Raw genomic sequence first — 23,015 nt, 5'->3', positions numbered from 1 at the left:
GTACATGTTGAGGGTTCACACACTACTATCTGTATCCCAAGATTGCAATTGAGGCCACACATTCTTCTTTTCATTTGGAAGAAGCAGAACAGCCTGTGTCCCTATCTCATTCCTCCCGGGTTCCAAGTCTGCATCTCAAAGGAACTCATGAAAACTAGTTTAGGCAGCAGGACACCCTGGAATTTCAGCCTTCTGTTCCTCAGGAAACCTGGGATTGATACTGTGGTTTCAAGAAGGTCAGCAGAGAACTGCGCATAATGACTACCTGTTTTTCAAATCCTTGCAATTATAATTGGCTAGGATACCACGAAGTTCATTTCTCTCACATTCCATGTCATGTAAGCAAATAGTGAGTTTTTCGATTTTTTTCATGTCTTGCTCCTGCTCCTGCTCAGTAAAGCTGGAGAGTTGGGATGGTGCCTCTCCAGTAGTCCCTGCAGGTAGATAAAGACAATTTAACTTGTATTCTTGAATGGCAAGGACCAGGAGAGACCATGCTGAGTCCCAAGAAGAAGCCTAATGTAATGAACGCTAGGGACCCAGGGAACCTTCCAAACAGCAGGAAAGCTATGGTCAAACTCTGCCCACTGAGCTGTCTCTGTTCTCAACCACTGTGGATAATTATGTGCCTCCCTCCCTAATGCAGTATCCTGGCCCTGGAAGGCATAAGCAATGCCAGCCAAGTAGAATTGGAGGACAGTGTCAGCTACCATCTGATGTGATTCAAGCAAAGCCTGTTGTCCCTAGAGCTTAGCAGCACCAAAACCTAATCACATGTGTTCAGGACCAAAACATCTGCTGATGTGCTGTGTGGCCTAGTTGGTTTCCCTCCCTTTCTATTGGCATCAGATTTCCATGGAAACTGAGTAATCCACTAGGATGAAGTACAGCAACGCCCTATGGAGAGAGGGCCAACTCAGTGGTCCTTTTATCCTAATCCTCTTTCTCAGTCAGAAGGAATTGAAGGAATTCCCAGAAAAGCAGCTGCAACCTGGACCAATCATGGCTCTCCTAAACTAACCTTTAGAAACTCTTGACTCTGGGTCTGCTCTTTAGAAAGCCAGAAAAGCTGGACTCACCCATTACTACACAGAAACTCCCAGCTGCTGAGCTACAATACTAGAAATATCAGCTCAAGTTCACCTCCTCCAGGAAGTGTCTTGTCCCCTGCCCTGGACTCACTGTGCCTTTCCCAGAACCATTTATTTCTCCAGGTTTTACACTGAGACCAAAGGCCAGCTTCCTTCTGTCTCTCTCTGGTCACACAATGTTCTCCATTCTTTCTCCCAAGCAGCCTGCTCAGTCTTGTCCACATGTCCATGGGAACTGAAGGAATAACCCACAGTCATTGATGTTGCCACAACACTGGTGACATCACAGAGAGCACCAAGCACTCTCCATCATAGAATAGAATCTCCATGGAAGGGATGATTAGGGTCACCCCTGGCAGTCCTCACTTATCCACTAACTAGCTCTTCTGCAGTTCATCAAAAGCCATGTTGCCCTTCCCAGCAGCCTTCCCAGAAACAAAAGGGAAGACCTTCAGCACCTCCTCCTTACAAAGCCAGAGATCTCTTTCTGTTTCATTAGAATATTTTCACTACTTCATGTATGGGAAGTTGAAGACTCACTTCAAAATATATCTCAGGCAATGATTTTGCCCTTCTTGATATCTGTAATCAATAACATGAGAAAAAATGTTGCTAGGGAATTAAGTCAGAATGGTGAGAAGGAAAGGTTGATCCTCTGATGTCAACAAGAACATTGTGCAGGATTCACAAGGCTTTTTACAATATATGGATATGGTAGGAGTTTGTGGGTGTCCTGCCAGAACAAAGAAATGTCCCTTAGTTAATGAGAAATATTTCCCTGAATCAACACAATAAATTCAAGCCAACACAATATTAGCAAATGTGTAATTAGTTAGTGACATGTCAGGGTGGATAGTAAGAACTGGGACTCTCCAGGTGATCCCTGAGACACAAGAGCAAACACTGCCAGGATGAGTGATGGTCCATTCCAGCACTCAAGTGTCAGGAAAGATGAATGGCTAGTGAGAGGCCAGACACAGATATGAAAGGACAAATGTGTCACAGCCATGGGGACAATATGTAGTGTGTCACTGCTATGTTGCTTCACCTCGTGCTACACAGAGACTAATTTCTTGATCTGGAGCCATTTGTGAAGATGTCCATGCCCTTGGGAAGGAGAGGGGCACAGCCAGCTTAAAGAATACTCCTGGGAGCATGAGAAGGGCAGGCAAAGGACACAGGAGACATATGAGGGGTCCTTTACTCTAGACCTTTCCCAGAGCCGCACATCACACTTGTCAATTTCCTGGCTGCACTGAAATGAGGAGCTAGCACCATGTTCAGCCTGGATGGCAAATTCTTCAGAAGACTGGACTTTGGTCTCAGGAAGGTACTTGGTGGACCCAAGAACACATGAGTGATGTGGGGTAAACTATGTCCATTCAGATGTTATATCACCCTGACAACCAAGTTAGACAAAGTTAAGTATCTCAGTAATTCCCTAGTCTAGAAGTCAAAGCACAGTACTGCCCTAGGCATTACCTCATCTCAGTCAAACCTGACCCACTGAAGGATGCTCAGGAAGTAACTGACAGATGAGTCTTTGTCCTAGCAATTCCGCAAAGACAAGACTTGAGTCTCCCCCTCTGTGGATGTCAGTTCTTCCATCTCTCTATAGGTAGGTGGATGTCTCAGAAGTCATCGGGGTTCCTCTCTCTCCCTAGACAATGTGACCCAGGGGACATCCTTCTAAAGCTTATTCACAGCTACAGAGAATGCTCTGTAGCTTCAGAGCCCTCAGCCAAGTGCTTTGAAAAACCAGGAGAAAATTGTTAATGTCACACTCAGGTAGTGTATGGATGCCCACCTCACTTGCTCTATGCTTCAGACTCTCATGTTAATGGGGAAGCCATGCAGGGGCAGAACATGGTCATCAGATTTACAAAGCCATCCTCACTGACAGTCTAAGACACCCAGAGCTGGCAGGAAGGGGACAGTCTCAGTCCAGGTTCACTGAATCTAACAGCTCTCAGGCTGAACTGCAGACCTGTGTGCCATCAGCAGTTGGTAACTCAGAAACCACAGGGGTCATTTGAAGATAGCAGCACTTGGTGTATCCTGCCCTGCTAGTAGCTGTGATGTAAAGAATGAGAACCTCAGGCTTTGCCAGGGCACCCTCCTTTTCCTATTATTACTGGCACACAACTAAAGGACACCAGTGTGTGGGGGAGGGAACACAGTTATGATACAGAAATCTCATTATTTTCTCTGGGCCTCCTCCCCACTCAGAGTAAAAGCAGATGGTACACAGCAAAGCAGGTAAAGCCTTGTCAATTCCTGAATCTGCCAAACTAACCATCATGGATCCTTGATCTGGGTCTGCTCCTAAGGAACCCAGAGCAGGATAGGTTTATTCCTTTCCACAAGTTCCCAGTTCTTTAGCTTTATCCCTGGAAGGCTCAAGCCCATCACATCCAGAAAGCTCCCCCGCCCCTCCTGAACTCACTGTGTCTTCCCCAGGTCCAGAGATTTCTCCATGTTGTCCAGTGAGACCTAGGGCCTGCTTCTTTCTTCCTCGCTCTGGTCTCTCCATGCTGTGTATTCTCTCTCTCAACTAGACGCCTCAGTCTTGACCACATCTCTGTAGGTGAACCTTACAGCACTGAACTAATGTCCTAAGCTACAACACTAGTTACATCACAGGGGATTCCAAGAGCTCTCCAGAATACAGTAGAATTCCAGAGAAGAGACTGCTGATGTCATGGGGCACAGCCTTTTCTTCCTTGCTAATTCTTCATAAACTGAGTAGAAGCTGATGTTTCTTTCCAGGAATATCTGCTGTGACACAGGGGAAGCCATTCAGCTCCTCCTCCTTCCAAAGCTATAAATTTCTTTCTGCTTCATTAGAATCTTTTCACTACTTCACCCATGAGGAGTTGGAAGCTCATTTATAAACACTGACAATAGTTGGCCCTTCCCATCCTATGGGGAAGCTACTCATTACCCCATATTTCCCCATAATACTCTTCAGTAGGAACATTAGTAAATATTACTTAGAAATTTAGAGGTGGGAGAAACAGATAGAAAATACATCTGGTGCCCAACTTATCAAGAATCCATTAAAAACCACTTGGGGCCGGCTCCCTATTCTGAGCGGCTGACTCCCTAGCCCCGGCCCAGGTCTGCTTGGTTTCAGGCCGTACTAACTGTGAGCTGCTTGCTTAAAGCCAGTGCTGGAAACAACTCAGGCCTGCCCTGCTTAACAGGGCCCCTGCCTGTAAAGCCAATGCACATGGTGGGAGCTTAAGGAAGCCAGAGCCAAGCTTTGACCCGGGGCAAGAGGGAACACGTGGCTGGATTTAAGCTTTAGGCCACTATGCTTTCTCTCTCTCTCTCTCTCTCTCTCTCTCTCTCTCTCTCTCTCTCTCTCTCTCTCTCCTCTCTCTCTCTCTCTCTGGATTCACACCTAGTACACTAGGTAGCTGTTTTGAAATTCGCTCAGATTTCTACTGTTCTACACAGATGTGGTAAGTCACAACATATCGGATTTATTTATTTATTTATTTATTTAGGTTTTTTGAGACAGGGTTTCTCTGTGTAGCTTTGAGCCTTTCCTGGAACTCACTTGGTAGTCCAGGCTGGCCTTGAACTCACAGAGATCCACCTGGCTCTGCCTCCCGAGTGCTGGGATTAAAGGCATGCACCACCACCACTGCCCGGCTCAGATATTTTAAAGGAAACTATTTAAAAGAGAAATTTTTTTCCACATTAAAAAAAATACGTTTTATGTGTACATTGGAAGAAAATTGGGTTTTGTTTGAAATTTTAGGAAGTCTGACAATGGAACAAATATATGAGCAGATTAGTATTGTTGGAATTATGCAGTTTATCACTACTCTTATGCTCATTTTGCTATTTAAAAAGATAGTCAATTTAAGTACCAGGGTGACAGCTTTAGAAAAACTTGTTAAACCTGTAAAAATTCAGACAGAATAAATTAACAGTGAAGTTGTTTCAAGTTTGGATCATAAAGTTACAGAAAGAACGCCTGTTTTCACACAGTCACCCTTAATTTATCATGTAACTTTACAGCAGTTGCCTGATCAAATGACTACACAAAATATTTGGGCTCCAATTGCAATGTTGGATTTAAAGAGGTTTAAGGAGGCAATAGTATCTTATGGCATGCATTCCCCATATGTAAACAAATGTTAAACTCTTGGTCAACATATAATAGGATTGTACCACGGGACTGGCGGGAGCTGGCACAAGCTGTTCTTGAACCCAGCCAGAGACTTCAATTTCTAACTTGGTTCAAGGATGTGCTAAAAACATAGAAAAACAATGGAGGGATAAAGGAATACAAGTTTGCCAGGATCAGCTTATTGTAGGAGGCTAATATGCTTCAGTAAAAACACAATGTTTATATGATGTTCAAACCCTAATTTTATGTTGAATGGCAGCCTTGAATACATGGGACAGAGTTGAGGAATCAGGAAAAAAACTGAGTCAGTTACAAAGGTCATGCAAGGCCCAAAAGAATCTTTCACAGATTTTTTACAAAGACTGGCTTCAACAGTAAAGAGAATGGTCTCAGATTTAGAAGCTAGTAAGATAATAATTGAATCTTTGGCCTTTGAGAATGCAAATGCAGCATGCAAAAGCATAATCAGGCCATTCAAGGCAAGATCTGCACCTTTAGAAGATTGGATTAGAGACATAGTTAATGTTGAGGCTCATGAGCATGATGATATGTGGGTAGGAGAAGCAATTTCAAATGGTTTGAGGAATGTTAGATGTTTTGGATGTGGAAAGCAAGGACATTTGAAAAGGGACTGTAAACAGGTCATTCCTAGAAACAATGTTTCTTCAAGGAACAATGGCAACAGAATACCCCTTCCTTCTGCAGCATGCAGAAGGTGTGGTAAGGGAAAACACTGGACCAACAAATGTAGATCAACAAAGGACAGACAGGGTAATCCTTTGCCTCAGTTCAGGAAACTCCAAGAGGGGCCTCATGCAGGCCCCCATAGCAAATCCAGTTCAAACCTTTCCTGCAGTCATAGTGGAAACCCCTGCTCAGAGCAATTAAATAACCAAATGCCTATTGGAATAAATCATGCTGGTCAGGATGATGAAACAGAGAGAATAGAAAATTCAGGAGAAAACATAAAGAAAAATTTTTGGCAAACTTCTATTAATGAACAGAGACCAAAATTAACGATAAAAATAAATGGTGTTTTGTTGTCTGGTCTGGTAGACACAGGTGCGGACGTTACCATAATTGAACCAGAATTTTAGCATTCAACTTGGCCTCTTCAGGAGGTAAATGTTCAACTGTTAGCAATTGGAACATTATCTCAGGTGAAACAGAGTGCAAGATGGCTGGAATGTATAGGTCCAGAAGGACAGAGAAGAAAATTAAAACCATATGTGGCTAACATAGCTATGCACCTGTGGGCTTGAGACTTGTTGCAACAATGGAATACTCAGATTGACATCCCTCCAATCTCAGAAACAAATCATAAACTAGCACATGTTTCTGAGAGATATATTAGAAGGCATTATTTTGAGTGGTCACCAGCCATCCATATTATACAAGAACAGGGCTCAACAACTGATGATCTTCCAAAGACACCAACAGATCTACCTTTAAAATGGTTAACAGAAAAGCCTGTATGGGTTCAGCAATGGTCTTTAACAACAGAGAAACTCCAGGCTTTAGAAGAGCTGGTAGAATAACAGTAAAATGCTCAGCATATTGAAGAATCAACCAGCCTTTGGAATTCTCCTGTATTTGTTATTAAAAAGAAATCTGGTATATGGAGAATGGTAACAGACCTTAGAGCAATTAACAAAGTAATTCAGCCAATGGACTCCCTACAATCTGGAATGCCTATGCCTACTCTGTTACCAAAATGATGGCCTGTCATAGTTATTGATTTAAAAGACTGTTTCTTTTCAATAGCCTTACAAGAAAAATACAGAGAAAGATTTGCTTTCACAGTGCCTACTTATAATAATTCTCAACTGGTTAAAAGATTTCAATGGAGGGTGCTCCCACAGGGAATGTGGAATAGCCCAAATCTGTACCAATATTTTGTACAACCACCATTGGAAATGATACATAAAAAATTTCCTAACAGAAAATTAGTGAGGTCTGTCACTCACTGTGGAAGAAGGGTGAGAAGAAACCTGGAATCTTCTGAACCTTCAACTCTTGGTGCTACTCTGTGCTCTAACAGTATCAGAGTTTATTACACTTTGGCCTCTGGGACATTGGGCAGTAATTATCTTTGTCCAGGGTTAATCGTAGTAAACAGAATTCATTTATTTACTAACTCATATTTAGTTTCTTGAGAAAAGGACCCTCCCCATAGCCCAGCCTATCCTGGACCTGGCTAAATCAAACAATCAAACATTGAACTCAGAAAGAGCTGCCTGCCTTCCCCTCTGCCTCTGTATCCATGTTAATCACACCCTCCCCTTCTGCCTCCACCTCTGCCTCTTCCTCAGCCCCTGCCTCAAGAGTGCAGAGAGTAAAGGAATGCAGCAAGAAGCCATGTGGAATCCAGGTTATTTCTGTACAGGTGGATAACCACGTTTAAGTGCATGACTTGATGAAGGGTCCATGTGTACACCTTGGTGCATTTTTGGTACATACCTAAAACCAAAAAGACTAAACCACATGTATTTCCAAATGGAACTTAACTCAGATTCATTTTTTTTTTTCTGGCAATCTACCTTGTTTCAGTTGTAAGCTACACTTGCTATAATACCTATGAATCACTAACCTCCTATGAGATGTGATAATACTATTTTGGATATTTAGTGCTTTTATGTTAAAGTTATGATTGCTTTTTTACTTCGATGAATTCGGGCATCTGATTTTTATAGAGGAATTGTATTCAGCCTGTAAATAGAGTTTCATGGTATAACTTTCTTCACAATATCTAACCTGCAACTAATGTGTAGGCCCAAAGGTATACATTCTAAAAAGGGCTATGTCCAGACTCACCTATATAGAAAATGTTAACAAACCCAGCATGAAAACATCCTACTACCTGTATGCAATGATCCTCACAGGGACAAATTTGGGTACAACAGAATGATGGAAATCAATGACTTAGGGAGGCCTCTGGTTTTATCACTCTCTGTGTGTGGTTTTAATTACAGATTTGCACACTGCCATGAGATTACTATGCTTCACTTTATACCTTAGGAGCAGTAGAAACACATTTGGATGGATATCTTTTGACCTTGACATTATTATTTTAAGCTTTATGTATTGAAACTAAGGGTCTTGTAAAATAATCCTTATTAAAGAAACTCAGGAAACATTTTTGGCAATAAAGTAATTCAGACAATGTTGTACTTGTACTGAATCCTCAATGTCATTAATTCTCATTGTACTATTCATTGAACATGTTCTTTTAAAACTATATATTGTATACTGAGCCCAGTATCTTTATGACCAAGGCCTACCCATTCCTTAACTCTCACCAAAAATCTTAGGCATGCTTCATATGCTCAACAGCATTACCTTCAATGTCAGGAATGGAACCATGTAGGTATGTGTAATTGAGCATCCATTCATAGAGACAGCATCAGGAGATATTTGTCTTGGACTGGATACATATGGTATAATATGATTATCACGAGTTAAAAGAACTCCCCTGCAATCACCTTGACTACACTCATCACTTTAGCTGAAATGGTTCTGTTGTGTGTAGACATCACATATTCCTTATCCATTGCTCTGTTATTGGACAGGAAGATCAGGTAACATAAATATTCCTGAAAAAATACTGCAATCTATACTGATGCGCAATGCAGTAAAATGTTCATTTCCTTGGAATAGTATAGATGGGATATGTGACAGACCTTGGGTTGGTGTTTAAAGTGACTCCATACAGAAATAGAGAGAGTAGAATACTTCACACTATACCCACCAACTTATTGGTGTTTCCTGTGGAAGCAATACTTGGAAGCCCCCTACTTTCAGTTAACTCTCCAATTCTATTCGCTGGCATCAAGAAAGACCATTTTCCAATGGACCTGGTGTTCAAATTCAAGTAATGTCTAGAATGACAAGTCAAGTTTTCATGAACCTCCATGGCTCCTTCTACTATGTACAGTTAAGCTTCACAGCCACAGACCTGTCTATCACTGAATTAATCTGTTCAATTACTTTCTAAGGTCTCCATCCATCTGAGATAATCAATGCTAAAACATCACAATGTGATGTTCACTTGATTTTGCAATAGAAAGCCATGCTACACTATTCTACCCTACTGCTCTAGCTCTCAATTCCATTGGGCTCCTACTGGCAGGACAATCCCTGAGCTTTGGGTGGACTGCTTTGTGCATGATCCATTCTGAGTACCAACCAGCCATCTCACAGCAACAGCAGCCACTGAGTCTCAACAGCCTAAACAATGACAGCTCTCTCCAACAGCAACAGAAACAATGCCAAAGGAAGGCCAGAAAAGAGTCAGACGGTAACAGTTACAGCTGCACCTGAAACTACATTAATCTGCAAAACCACAAAGGTTTAGAAGGGAAATGTAAACACCCAATCATTCTAGTCAACAAAACAATAGCAGTTGTCTTCCCTCTAGACCTGGAACTCCTCCATCCCTGGAGATTTTGTGGTGGCTTGCAGTACAAGATAAGAATTCCCTTTTGTGTAGGTGTACACATATCAAATTGGAGAGTTGTTTACATTATAGCTATCAACTCTGCTTTCTCCTTACTAGTGTATACATCTCTCTTGACATTTTAATATGTGGGAGAGACAGTTGATATCCTAATAGCACAAATCCAGACAATTCTCCCCCAAAATGATGGAAGAGCCTGGCTTGGATGATGAAAGCCAGCCTGCTATCAGGAGGGGGTTCCAGCTTGGGACTAATCTGACTCCTTCATAGCCTGCTACTCAATCAGTTTGGTGCTATTCTACGTTTGGCTCATAACTTAAAGAGGAATGAAATAGTTTTCATATTCTGGGAAGTCCTAAGGACATTCTTGGCCAACATCTCCTGAGGCTTAAGCCCCATCTTGGCCCTTAGCATTTAGCAGGCATATGTCTTCAGGGAGTGCCATTTTTCACCCATGCAGGATACCATCTTTCAAATTATTTACTTACATTCATTTTCCTGGAGATGCTGTCCCAAAGTATTATTTTTCCATATTTATGTGTTACCTCTTGAAAGTCTTTTCTTTTCTAAAGAGCAACAGAAAGATAGTAGGAACTGACAGGTAGGGACTTGGAAAAGAATTAGAAGGAGTAGAGGGTTCAGAAACTAAAACCACTATAGGTTATTAGAGAAAATAAGTTCATGACTTAACTTCTCAAGTTATGACACTGAAAAAAAATAATGGGGAAATGTTAAAAAAAAAGCACTGAAATAATGGAAATTAAATACAGAACACAGTTCTAACTCTCTAACAACTTATCTATCTATCTATCTATCTATCTATCTATCTATCTATCTATCCATCTCTCATATCTATGGATCTCTCATTTTTGCTCCACTCTAAGACTTCTCAGTAACACAGGCCCAGTGATGTTCTACTCACCTGGGTCTATGCTGCTACAAGAACACACTTTTTTTCAGAATGGTCTACAACCAGGAGCCTGGATGAACCTTCCAACTTTCAGTCATTGCCACTTGGAATGTGTCACATTATCTGACAAGTGGTCAGTCATGAAGGAAACTGGAAGGGTGAAAGACAAAGGCAGCCTACTGGCCTATGAGAAAAGACACTCTTATTGCAGAGCTTTGCCAAGCACTACAAACCATGAAACAATCTGCATGGAGGAACAGTTCTACTGAGCTGGGCATGTAGCTGCAAGCTACAGCACTAGCTCAGTGTAAAAGAGGTCCCAAGGGAAAGTGCTGACAGCTCATGTGAATGCAGGAGGAGGGCTAAACAGGCTCCAGGGTCATTTTCAATGAGGACTGACAGACAGACACTGTCATAGTAGTGCTTGTTGAGGCAGTTAGAATAAGAAAGGTATATAAATGCACAATACACCCATGCCATGAGACAGTCTATGAACCCACCAGTGAGTACCCAAGGAGAATGAAAACAATCTAAACTAAAGTGAGGAAACACACAAGATTTACCCATATTTAAACAAAATATCATATTCCTGTCAGTGTTATACACTGAGATGGGAAGTGGGTTGTTCTTTTTTTCAAATATAAATTGAAATTTAGGATAAAAGAACCAGCCAAAGAAACCCTCCCTACCCCTGAAACCAGGGTGAAAACGATAAAAATGGCCTGTGAAAGAAACACACTTTGGCCCTGAAACCAGAATCAAAGAAACACACTCTGCCCCTGACCCACTCCGCACAAAAAAAAAAAAAAAAAAATCGCTGAGCAGGAAAACCTACAGAACATAATCGAACCAATCTCTGGGTTTGTCCAAACTCAGGGATTGGAATCTGAGCAATTCTTACCCTGCAATGCTTCACCCTGGAAAAACTCCCCCACTAAGAAGTCCTACATAAGCCCTGTACCTGTTCATTTGGTAACTACCTGTTTTTTCTTCCTGGCAGAGGCAGCCACCCTCTTGGATTCTTCCCCTCCAATAAATTTCTTGAATGGGGGTTGGGTGAGACCTTCTTTTGTCAGAAGGGAGCAGAGCAGAGGGGGAACATTAGATACACAGGAGCAGAGCAGAAGTGTTAACACTTTCCCTAGGGAAACCTTCCCCTAACAAAGCAAAGTGGTTTCATTGGGGAAAACTTTCCCTGGAGCAGGGAGGTAAGCTGCTATGCTTAAGTCAACTTTGTGCTATGTTGGAGACCGACTCTGGACAGCTGTGTCTTGAACCTTGTGTTACCTGCCACGATTTATCAAGCCTCGTGTAAATAGGAGGCTTTTAGTCTAACCTAGGAATGTAGGATTAAATAAACCTCTTTAAATCAGCTAGCTGCAGGGGCCTGGGACCAAAGCGACCTCCTGCTGACCCTCCTTAGGAATTTTCTTTGTCCTCTCCTCACTCCTGCTCCCCCTCCCTACCTGAAGCCCTGTTTATAAGCTCTAACACCAGTCAATAAAGTGAGGCCTTGACGCAACTCAGACTGCTTTGTCTTTCTTCACGCGCTTGGTCTCCTTTCCCTCTCGCCCCCCATTGATTCACAGGTGGTCCCTCCTCAAGACCCTCGAATAACCTGGCCTGCTGGACGGGTCAGTGCTATTCCTTGGTTCTCAACAGCCAGGATCCCTTTCCAACAAGCTGCCACAGTTACAAAAACACCTACACTGCTTTTTTCATGTAACCCACAGCCACATACCAACAAATGCCTTTCTGCTCAAGGTGTTCCAGTCTCTATTTAGCCCTTTCTCAGAAAAAAAAGCATGGCAGAGAATGCTAGAGCCCAGGATTCTGCAGAGACTGTTGCCAGGAGGAAGAAGGTTCAGTAACTGTCATACTCATTATACTTGCAGATGAAGAGAGAAGGTGGCCAGACTCAATGACTAACAACCTCAATACTGTAAGAAGGGAGGCAAGATACAAAGAATGCCCATGTGTTTGACACCAGAGTGAGACACAAGATGAGCACCCAAACAACAGGGGTTACCCCTCAAGTGCTTGCTACAACCAGCAGCATCCAATTACAAGCATCTTCACGATGACCAGAAGACCACTGCTTCTGGAAGTTCACCATAATACTGCCCACCATTTTAACGGTACAGGTTCACCCTAGTCCAAGAATCACACCCTACCAAGAAGGGATGAAAAGCAGAGAAGAGAGATGTGAGTCTTGCGTGGGGCCACACAGAATAAGGAAGGCATCTAGGAGAAGAAACCCAAAGCGAAGATTCTTGGAGTTCATCATCCAAAGTGCTCTCAATACACTCAACTCTGTCCTTTAACACAGTCACAATGGAGCCCTTTGATCTCTTCCTTGGGTCATGGGCTGATGATAATGGCTCATAAACCAGATCAACTGATACAGTTTCTCACCCGAGTTCCCTCCTCCCATGCTGACCTCTCCTTCCTGCCCAAGGGGACTGAGTGTATGTACAGTGTATGCTGAAAGCACACTCACACCTGGAAGGTGACACCTCATAGGAACAACAGACACAGCTTCATAGATGAACATTATAAGAAGCTACCAATATCCTGGACTAAACCTCCTGAGAGGAGGACTTCCAAGCCAGATTTGCCTCTTTCACTAGCATACACCTCAGCCTGCATGGCTACTGTTAGTGTCCTGGCATCCTCTCCAACCAATCCCACCTGTTAGCTCAGAATGCGACTTTCTCATTGGTTGCTGCCCCGTTTATGACATCATTCGCCCTTCAACCCAACCTACCAGCCCTGGTAGGTTCTTGGGGTTGCCATGGTGATGCCTGTAAACAAATTTGGATCATCACAGGTCACCTGTGACCAGTGACCAGTAAGTGCTGTCTGATACCGGACACACTTGCCACTCAGGTCAGCTCATCAGACAAGGACAAACAATTCTCTTGCTCCATTGTACTGTGGATTGCTGATACTCTCCCCCCGCCCCACGACCATGGCAGGTAAGGAAAAAAATTTTAAAACATTAAAGAAATAAGGGATCACTTCTCCCTTATTTTTTACTATACTTTTAAATTTTTGTGTAATGGGTATACTATTGATGCTGATAGAGATATTGAATTGAATGTCACATTTAGATTTGGTTCTTACTGAGGCTGGAAAATATGGACCTAAAAGAAGACAAACTGTAGAGATGACCCTGGATGTACACAAAGGTAGTTTGGAACTAATGTTACAGATAACCACAGAGTAAATAAATGGCACAAGACATTATCATATCCCAACCCATTACTATGCCGCCACACTGTTGAGATTAGTCTAGGTAAAGGTTTCCTGTCACATATAGAAAACAATATCCAGCTCTAGTCCCTGGCTCTAACACTCTATCCAGCCCATCTTCCACAGCATTCTCCTCATCTTTTGGTAGGGTTGGATGTTATCAACATGGACTGGCTACTCCACAGTCACTTGTTCTCTGGACAAGAACTGACACACCAGTGTGCGCACGAATTCTCACAAGGATTCTCAACTAGGAGAGTTATAAGAAATTAACAATTACTGTGGAAGTGTTCATTGAAGAATCAATGTAACCAACTTTTAATTAAGAAACAATCTTATTCAGAGATGAACCACATGCTACATTAGAAATCCCAAACTGTCGCTTGAAACATAGGCACTCAACATGAAATGTTATCAGCAGGTTGTATTCATGTAGTCATATTGGATGTGTACTGAATTTATATTAAAAAATAACAAGTAGTGACTTACATAAAAAGTAGTGGGGAACAGAAGGAGCTAGATGACAAAGGTCATCTTAGCTAAATACAGTTCTTATGTATGATTGTCCTGATATGACATTTCATTAAGAAAGGTCAGAGTAAAGCCAAGCCTGGTGGACATGTAAAGAACCTACAATGCCAGCAGTCTGATGCAGAGACAGTCCAGTCTGTGTGATTTCAAGGCCAGACTGATCTAGGTAGAGACTCTCTCTGCCTACATAGAAGAAGATCTGCACAGAACAGGACAAAGGCACAGGCATGAGAAGCTGTCTAAGGTTCTCCTACTTTAAACACTTCTGTTCTGGGACACAGGTGTGAGGCAGTGCCACAGCAGGAATCAGAACAAGACAAAGCAGGGCAAAGAAGGCTGTTGTCTAGGTCAGAGCAAGGGTCAACATGGATGAACTAGGAAGTCCATGCCAGCACAGGAAGAACAGGCAGCTCACTAAATGAATGCCATCCTATCCTTTAACAAGAATCATTCTGAATCATTTGTTTGGGATATGTGAAGGAAAATGGGTCTCAGACTCTCCCAGACTGTACAAACTGGAGATAACAAAGATCTTCAAGGAAAGACACACAGATTCCATCTCACCCTCTTCCCATTTTCCTCTTGCTTCCTACAGAAAATTTCCAAAGTGCACCTTTCCTTGGAACAGAATGTGCTCTGCAGCCCTCTGTGCCTGGGATGAGGAATGCCATGCCCATAGCAGGAAGTGTGTGCAACTTCTCCAGGGTCTCCACCCCAGCTGTGAGTGCAGCATGGCTCCTGCCATCGGACTCCAGCACTTGTTGCCAGCAGCTAAGGGACAGTGCCTACCCCTACCTACCAGCTGGCACAACCATGGTGACTGCACTGACTGACCAGGGCCAGATCTCTGCCTCAGCACTCTCCTATCCAGGTGTTCTCCGGTGGGATCCCACGGGAAACACTGACCAGAGGGGAGCTGCACTCCGGGACTTCACTGTAACTGTCATTGACCAGAATACCACATTCTCCTCCTTCTCTAGGAGAGCCCAGGGTGATAATATTTTAGATCCCAATGCCTTAGTCCTCTCCTATCCAACAATGTTTGCCAGCCTTGTTCGGGCCACACCACCACAGGTACCAAATCAAGGATACAGCCTGGCACTTTCCTACCTGGAGGGCAGCCAGGTCTATTACAATGACTTCAACAGCCTGGGGCCTCTGAGGTCTGGAGAACATGGGCAGTGCCTGCAGGCCTGTGGCTCTGTGTCCTACTTTGGGGGTCATGCCTCTGCTCTGCAACCAGAGATGGTGATGGTGCCAAAGGAGTTTCAGTCAACAAATGTCCAAACACCCTTCTCCACCTCTGCCATCTACTATCCCACACCTGCTCAAGACAAGACAGACACCTGTTTTCAAGGTGAGTAGAGCCAGGAGGGATAACTGAGATCAGCACTCAAAGCTCAAACTTTCAGGAGTGGATGTCCTCAGGGAGAAAAAATGGGAGTCCTGAGAGTTCAGCCTTGTTCTGGCTCACCATCCCCATCTTCAGTCTCTATAATGACTGACAATGCAGGGCAATGAGTGGCATCCATCTCCATTAAGACATGTCCAAGGACACCACCACAGACAAACACATCACTGACCTAGCTAATCAGTCCCATGCACCATTTACAGCAATCGCCTCCTTCCTAGTCTATTCCTCGGGGCTGTAGAGGACACCAAGGCCTTTCTGTTTGGTAACACGTTATTTTCTCTTGCTTGAATTCTGATTCTAGAGCAGTGCACTGCAAAACTGTCCTAGAGGAAGTATTACTTGCAGATTCCAAGTACTGGCCCTGCTGTTCTCTTCAAAGCATAAGTGCATTGAGAGTCATGTATACCTGCTGTACCAGAGTACAACTGCTTAGTTGGGCAAAGCTTCTCTCTCATTCTCATTCTCTCTCTCTCTCTCTCTCTCTCTCTCTCTCTCTCTCTCTCTCTCTCTTCTCTCTCTCTCTCTCTCTCTCTCTCTCTCTCTCTCTCTCTCTCTCTCTGTCTCTCTGTCTCTCTCCCCTTCTAATTCCGCTTCTCTCTCCCTTATTCTTTTGCTATGGTTATTCAGAGTTGAGCCAAGGCTATGCATGATCACTAGGATATGTTCTAAACTACAAAGATAACCCAAGCTAAAGATTTCACCTTCTTAAACAAAATTTCATATCATTAATAACAAGACTGTGAAATGTGGAGCTGGAGGAAATCCAGGGTTTTTGAAAATATTGTCTTGCAGGAGTGAGGAACTGGGTTTGGATACCTGAACCAATTTAGAAACTCAGGCAACAGGGGGAATTTGAGTAATGCCAAGAGTTGGAAGACACAAGCAAGTTCTTGAAAATTATGCACCAGACATGCTACCTGATAGCAAACTTCCACAGAAATGAGGGTCACTCATTCAAAGACATGGGAAAGGAAAGGGAGGACCACACCCCAAGGGAATTCTGTCACCTCCCCATGATCACTATGCATGCACATGACACACAAACACCAAGGAAAACACAAACATCTGAGAAATGATGATAAAAATAAGAGAGTGGTCACAAGTCTCCCAATAGAGGTGCCGCCTGTGCTACTCAAGCAGAGCTCACAGGAATGCCTTCCCCACTGCGGTAGGGGTCTGAGTACTGAAGGGCACTGAAAAGTGGGGAGCACCTCACTTACCAGGCACTGACTTCTTCCTTGACTCTTTTTCAGTGGTGAAAATGGAGACAGCCCTGGGATTGACAGCTGCAGGCCAGACACTCTGTCTGCTGCAGAGTCCAGACCTCTGCAATGCCTGCATGCAGGATGTCCAGAGGTCACCACCTGTCCATGGGGACTGGTCATTAACTGCCCCCATCGACAGTCCTACAGAATTCCTGCCCTTGCCTCCTGCTCCAATCTTGGAACAAACAGAGAATAACGACTTGGATTTGATGACAGATGATCTGTCAACTCCTCTGGATGCCTATGAGGGCATAAAAGAAAACCAAGACCCAACACTTCTCCCTTTAGCACATGCCAACATGCAGCAGGCCCTGAACTACACTGATTCAGGGAGCCTAAAACAGAAGCTTTCTCCTGACAATGCCACCTTGGGAAGCAGCAGCCTTGGTCAGGATGAGCCTGGGGTGCTGCAGAGTGTGATGGGCTCCAGCATGGACTTTGCAGACATGACTACACTGGTGGCAGATATTCACCTTCCCAGACTCTCCAACTCAATCACTGATAGGAACCAATTCCAAGATCCCACAGCAACCCAATCTAAAGACATCAGCAGGGATCAGGTCCAGGAAAGCTCCAGCACTATCAGTGTACCCGTGGACCAAGTGAGAAAGAATGGCCAGAAAGCCTCAGAGATGCTAGATGGGTTTCCTCAGGCCAGAATCCAGCTCCAGGAATGGGTGAAGGGAGAAGAGGCAGTGGGCAGTGCTGGGTCTAGAGAAGGGGCTATTGACAACATGCCTAAGCGCTTGGAGGGCAAAGCCCAGAAAGCCACACCCAGCATGCCCAGCAAAGCAAGGGCTCAGGGGCAAGACAAGACCAAGAGATCCAGAGAAAACAACTGCAAGAAAACAGAGGAGCTTAAGCAGTCAAGGAATAGAGTCAAGGCAGACGAAAACACCACCATGCCAAAGAACAAGAGGAAGAGGAATCCACCTGAGCTCAGCCACAACAGCTTTAAAAAGCCCCGAACTCACCTCGGCATGCACATGCTAGAATCCGTGCAAGTCTTTCACCCACTGGGGAAGAAGAATGAGAAGAAAACTGGCATCTCTTCCTCCCGGGCTCGGCTAAACTTCAGCAGCAACAAAGATCCCAGGACAGGCCCAGCCACCATATCACTTCTGGATGTGCCATGTGATGGCCGAGGCACTGGTAAAACCCCAAGCAATGCTCAGAGAACAGAGAGAAATGCTTTCAGGGAGTGTAGTCCATCTCCATCCCAGTATAAGCTGCCCCCACCTGGCAAGGTCAAGTTAGTACCTCTGCCTTTTCCAGCCCTGGACATGCCACAAGCAAGACCTATTTCTACAAAGCCTCTCTCCCTGGCTTCACACAGGGCCCCTGCACTGTACCCTGTGACAACTCATTCTAACTCAGCTCAGTCTACCACACCCAATCCATCTAAACCAGCTCATGCCAGCACTTCTTTGATGGCCTCTGACAAGCCAGTTCTGCCTATTGCTACCAGTGCCACACGAGATAACATTACCAACGCCATCCAGTCTTGCACTGGGCCTCAGCAAGCTGTCTGTAGGCCAGTATCCTACAGAGCATCATCTCACCCTTCACTACAGAGGGAGCTTGCCTCTACTGACAGGAAAAAGGCCCCGTCACCTCCCAAACCTCAAATCCAACATCTACTGCAAGACTTCAGCTACCAACCAATTCCATGGAGGAATGTCCACATTCCAGGGCCAGTCATCTCACAGTCCATCACAGAAGAGCAGAGGCCAGAGAGGGAGGCCATGAAGAGGCGGGCTCAACAGGAGAGAGAGAATGCTGCCAAGTACACCTCTCTGGGAAAACCGCAGCTCTTCCTTCAGAGGCAGAAGGATATGGAAATTTCCAGATATTTTGGCTATGTCATGTAAGGGCTGTCCTAGGCATTGGAACACAGTACTCTTCAACATAGAGAAGGTGAGATATGGAGACACATATGCATGCATACATTGGATATAAAGACTTGGACATAAGTATAGATATGTAGGTACATATGGAGTTAAGGTGAATAATATGTGTACATCCCAGGATTTACACATAATTTTTCAGACATAGTTTCATTACTTGTAAATATCTGAAGACACTAAATGTGACTGGAGAAACTAAAGTTGGTTATATTTTATCCATGTGTAAGTATATATATATATATATATATATATATATATATATATATATATGGTTTTGATGGTCTCTTTGTACCTTTGCTGTTATTCTTTATGTTGTCGAAGTAGTAATATATGTTACATAAATACATCATATGCTATAAGTCCCTGGTAGTGTTATTTAAGGTAAAAGTAATTAGCCAAAACTTGTAGTGGTAATACAATTATACTCTTTGACTTTTATTTTTAGGTAAAATAAATTCTCTGAACTTGGTGTGTTTTCTATAATGTACTCTGTTATAGTAAACACACTCCTGTTCTTACCACAATTCCTCCCATTTTGAAACACTCACCCCAGCCCTTTAATATTTACTAGTCTGGGACAGAGCTCCTCCTGAAATTTCATGAAATGAAATACAGGAGTCCATGTGCACACTATCAAGTACCCACCATAAAGAGAAAATAGACAAGGTTGATCAATTTCCTGACTTGGGCATCATTTGATTACTCTGTCTCAATTGTATCCATATTTGAAATCATCCAATTATGCTTTATTTTGTGTTTGTGTGTTTGTTTGTTGTCCACCTGAATTCCTGTGGAACACATGTGTGGAGTGCCCACAGAGGCCAGAAGAGGCCATCAGACCTCTGAGGTCTGGAATTAAGAGAGATTGAAAGCTTCCAGAAGGTGTTCCGAAGTAAGCCTGCGGATAATGTAAGAAAAGAAAGTATTCTCATCTACTGAGCCATCTCATGAGCCTGAGTTGAATCCACATACTTCAAACAGCACAACTTCATTTTCTCTATGGCTGAAAAGACTTCACGTTCAATGAACATCCCACTTTCTTCACCCATTGCCTTGCTGTTGGACACCATGCTTGGTTCCCTAATATTCTTGAAACGGTGCTGCAGTCAACACTGATGGGCAAGTACCTCTCTAATGTATTGAGTTCTTTCTTTGGAAAGGCATATATGAACCATGTGGTGGGCCAGGTTTTGGCTTTTGGAGGATCCTCCACACTGACATCCAATCAGGCTGGAAATTTTCCATCCTCTCCAGCATTTCCTAGCATTCTTTTTTGCAGACTCTCTCAGGAGCGGCTGTCATTTCTTTTCTAGTTGGCCTTGGATGGCATCTAGGAGGTTCACTATGCCTTTCCCTGATTCTTCCTCAATCTGAACCATTGTATGTCCTCACTCTCTTTGAAGAAATCAGGGAGGACTGTCTTTCTCTTTGCACTGTACTCCCTGGGTTGCCTTCTTTCTTATGATTTATGTATTTTATCTAATTCAAATAATCTGATATTAATCTTCTTACTGGGGTAGCAATAGCAAAGATGTCCTCCTCTTCTCTAGCACCATCTCTCAAATAACTGTTTCTTTTTTTCTGGGAACAAATGCTTTACTTCCCTGAGAGACCATCTGTCAACTACGGCCAGGATTTCTTGAGTGGCCCGTGTGTTGCTCCATTCTGGCCTGTCTGTGAACATTCAACTCTTTGGCACACTCTGGGCTCTAATATTATCAGGGATACTCACACCATTGCCTCTGAGGCATTTGGCACTTATTTGAGAGGGTGACACATAGGAGATATAACCAATTGATTTGTTACTTTGCTTTTAGTTTCTTGAGGCAGGTTCTCTCTCCATAGCCCTGCATGTTCAGGAACTAACTATGTTGATCAGGCTAGCCTTGAATTCACAAACATCAGCCTGCCTCTACCTCTAACACTATCTCTGCCTCTGCCGATGACTCTGACTCTGCAATTACCCTGGCCCTGTCCCAGGCCCTGGCTCTAACACAAGAGTGTTGAGACTAAAAGCACAATCACACAAATAGAATCAAGTTTCTTTTAATCTATGTGCATATCCAGGTTTCCCAGCATGACTGGATGAAGAGGCCATGTGGAAGCCAAGGTACATTTTTCTTATCTACTAAAAATCTGAATATCTGAATATCTGTAGCCATGGCAGAGATCCTAAGAATGTCATCCAGCTGTTGTAGGGGCCTAAGTGCAGAAGTGCACTGAAAGGTGCAAATCCCACTTACCAGGTACTGAGTTCTTCCTTGACTCTTTTTCAGAGGTGCAAACAGAGACTTCCCTGGGAATCACACATCAAGCCAGAGAATCCCTCAGCAGAAGAACAGAGCTCTGCTACTCCTACACCCTGGATTACCATATGAGGACACCACCTGTTAATGGGCACAAGTCATGAACTACCCTCAACCACAACCTTCAGAATTCCTGGCATTGCCACAAGCTCAATGCCTGGAACAAACAGAGAACAACAACCTGCATGAGATGGCAGCAAATCTGTCAGTGCCTCTGGCTGCCTTTGAGTACACGAAAGAACACCAAGACCCATCTCTCCTCCCTTTAGCACACCCTGACATGCAGCATCCCTTGCACTTCACTGATGCTGGGAGCCTAGGGCAGAAGCTTGCTTCTGACAATGCCGCATTGGGAAGCAGCAGTCTTGGTCAGGATGAGCCTGGGGCATGCACAATATGTTGGCCTCCAGCATGGACTTTGCAGACATGACTACACTGGTGGCAGAAGTTCACCTCCCCACATGCTCAACCCACTCTCTGAACTGAACCAATTCCAGGTTCTCACAGCCACCCATCGCAAAGACTCCATCGTCATCGGGAGCGATCAAGCCCAGTCAAGATAAGGTGTCATCAGCACACACTTAAACCAGGTGAGGAGGAAGGAAGAGAAAAGCCCCCATCTGATTGATGGAGATTCTCTGGCCAGAATCTAGTATCACTACCTGGTGGAGGGACAGAGCCTGAGAACAGTGCTGTGGCTAGAGAAGGTGATATTGACAACATCACCCAGTATATAGAGGGCAAAGCTCAGAAAGCCACACTCGGCAGGCCCAGCAGACCTAGGAATCATAGGAGGCAAGTCCAAAAGTACTAGAAAAATCGACTCCAAGAAAGCTGAGGGAGCTGATGCTACGAAGTCACAGAGTCAAGACAGAAGACAAGCCCACTGTCCTCAGCAGCAATAAGAAGATCAATCCACCTGTGTTCAACATTGTTCGTTCTAACAAGGGCTAAGTCCAGTCTAACTCACCTAGAAAATATTAACAAACCCAGCATGAAAAGATCCTACTACCTGAATGCAATGATCCTCACAGGGACAAATTTGAGTACAGCAGAATGATGGAAAGCAATGGCTTAGGGAGGCCTCTGGTTATATCACTCTCTGTGTGTGGCTTAATGACAGATTTGACCACGGCCATCAGACTACGGTGTTCATCTTATCCCCTAGGAGCAGTAGAAACAGATTTGGATGGATATCTTCTAACCTTGATATTATTTTAAACTTTGTGTATTCAAACTAAGGGTCTTGTAAAATAGTCCTTATTAAAGAAACTCAGGAAACATTTTTGATATTAAAGCAATTCACACAATGCTGTACCTGTATTGAATCCTCAATGTCATTATTTCTCATTGTACTATTCACTGAACACGATTTTTTAAAACTATATATTGTGCCGGGCGGTGGTGGCACACGCCTTTAATCCCAGCACTCGGGAGGCAGAGCCAGGCGGATCTCTGTGAGTTTGAGGCCAGCCTGGGCTACCAAGTGAGCTCCAGGAAAGATGCAAAGCTACACAGAGAAACCCTGTCTCGAAAAACCAAAAAAAACTATATATTGTACACTGAGCCCAGTAACTTTGTGACCAAGGCCTACGCATTCCTTAACTCTCACCCAAAATCTTAGGCATTGTTCATATGCTCAACAGCATTGCCTTAAGTGTCAGGAATGGAACATGTAGGTGTGTGTAATCTCTGACCATATAGCAAGACAGCTTCGGGAGATATTTGTCTGGGAC

At 43.8% G+C, this 23,015-nt stretch overlaps 2 protein-coding genes across 20 annotated transcripts in view; one reads left to right on the top strand and one right to left on the bottom strand.

Annotated features, from left to right (window-relative positions):
• LOC143267330 (disks large homolog 5-like) overlaps positions 1–23,015 on the bottom strand; it is an 85,532-nt gene that overhangs the window by 5,342 nt on the left and 57,175 nt on the right. For 9 of the 16 annotated variants that reach the window (XM_076544767.1, XM_076544764.1, XM_076544765.1 and 6 more), the window contains one exon: positions 266–434. In XM_076544767.1, the coding sequence (XP_076400882.1) occupies positions 266–372 (107 nt within the window). In that variant the 5' untranslated portion in view covers positions 373–434. Of the gene's footprint in view, positions 1–265; positions 435–3,537; positions 3,673–10,188; positions 10,258–23,015 lie in introns of those variants that run through there. The other 7 variants (XM_076544754.1, XM_076544757.1, XM_076544756.1 and 4 more) reach the window with 2 other exon arrangements.
• Positions 13,422–22,349, top strand: LOC143267329 (uncharacterized protein C2orf78 homolog). 4 transcript variants are annotated; one of them, XM_076544751.1, is made up of 5 exons: positions 13,422–13,579; positions 14,983–15,744; positions 17,055–20,092; positions 21,041–21,083; positions 21,250–22,349. In XM_076544751.1, exons 1-3 carry the CDS (start codon positions 13,573–13,575, stop codon positions 18,935–18,937), a joined length of 2,652 nt encoding a protein of 883 aa, XP_076400866.1. In that variant the 5' UTR covers positions 13,422–13,572; the 3' UTR covers positions 18,938–20,092; positions 21,041–21,083; positions 21,250–22,349. The 4 variants fall into 4 exon arrangements, with proteins under 4 accessions (XP_076400866.1, XP_076400864.1, XP_076400863.1 ...); XM_076544749.1 differs by lacking the exon at positions 13,422–13,579 and adding an exon at positions 13,723–13,792 and having other exon boundaries at positions 17,055–19,865; XM_076544748.1 differs by lacking the exon at positions 13,422–13,579 and adding an exon at positions 13,723–13,792.

The sequence above is a fragment of the Peromyscus maniculatus genome, chromosome 9 (assembly GCF_049852395.1).
Source record: "Peromyscus maniculatus bairdii isolate BWxNUB_F1_BW_parent chromosome 9, HU_Pman_BW_mat_3.1, whole genome shotgun sequence".
Taxonomy (NCBI): domain Eukaryota; kingdom Metazoa; phylum Chordata; class Mammalia; order Rodentia; family Cricetidae; genus Peromyscus; species Peromyscus maniculatus.
This window is presented reverse-complemented; position numbering and strand designations above follow the sequence as displayed.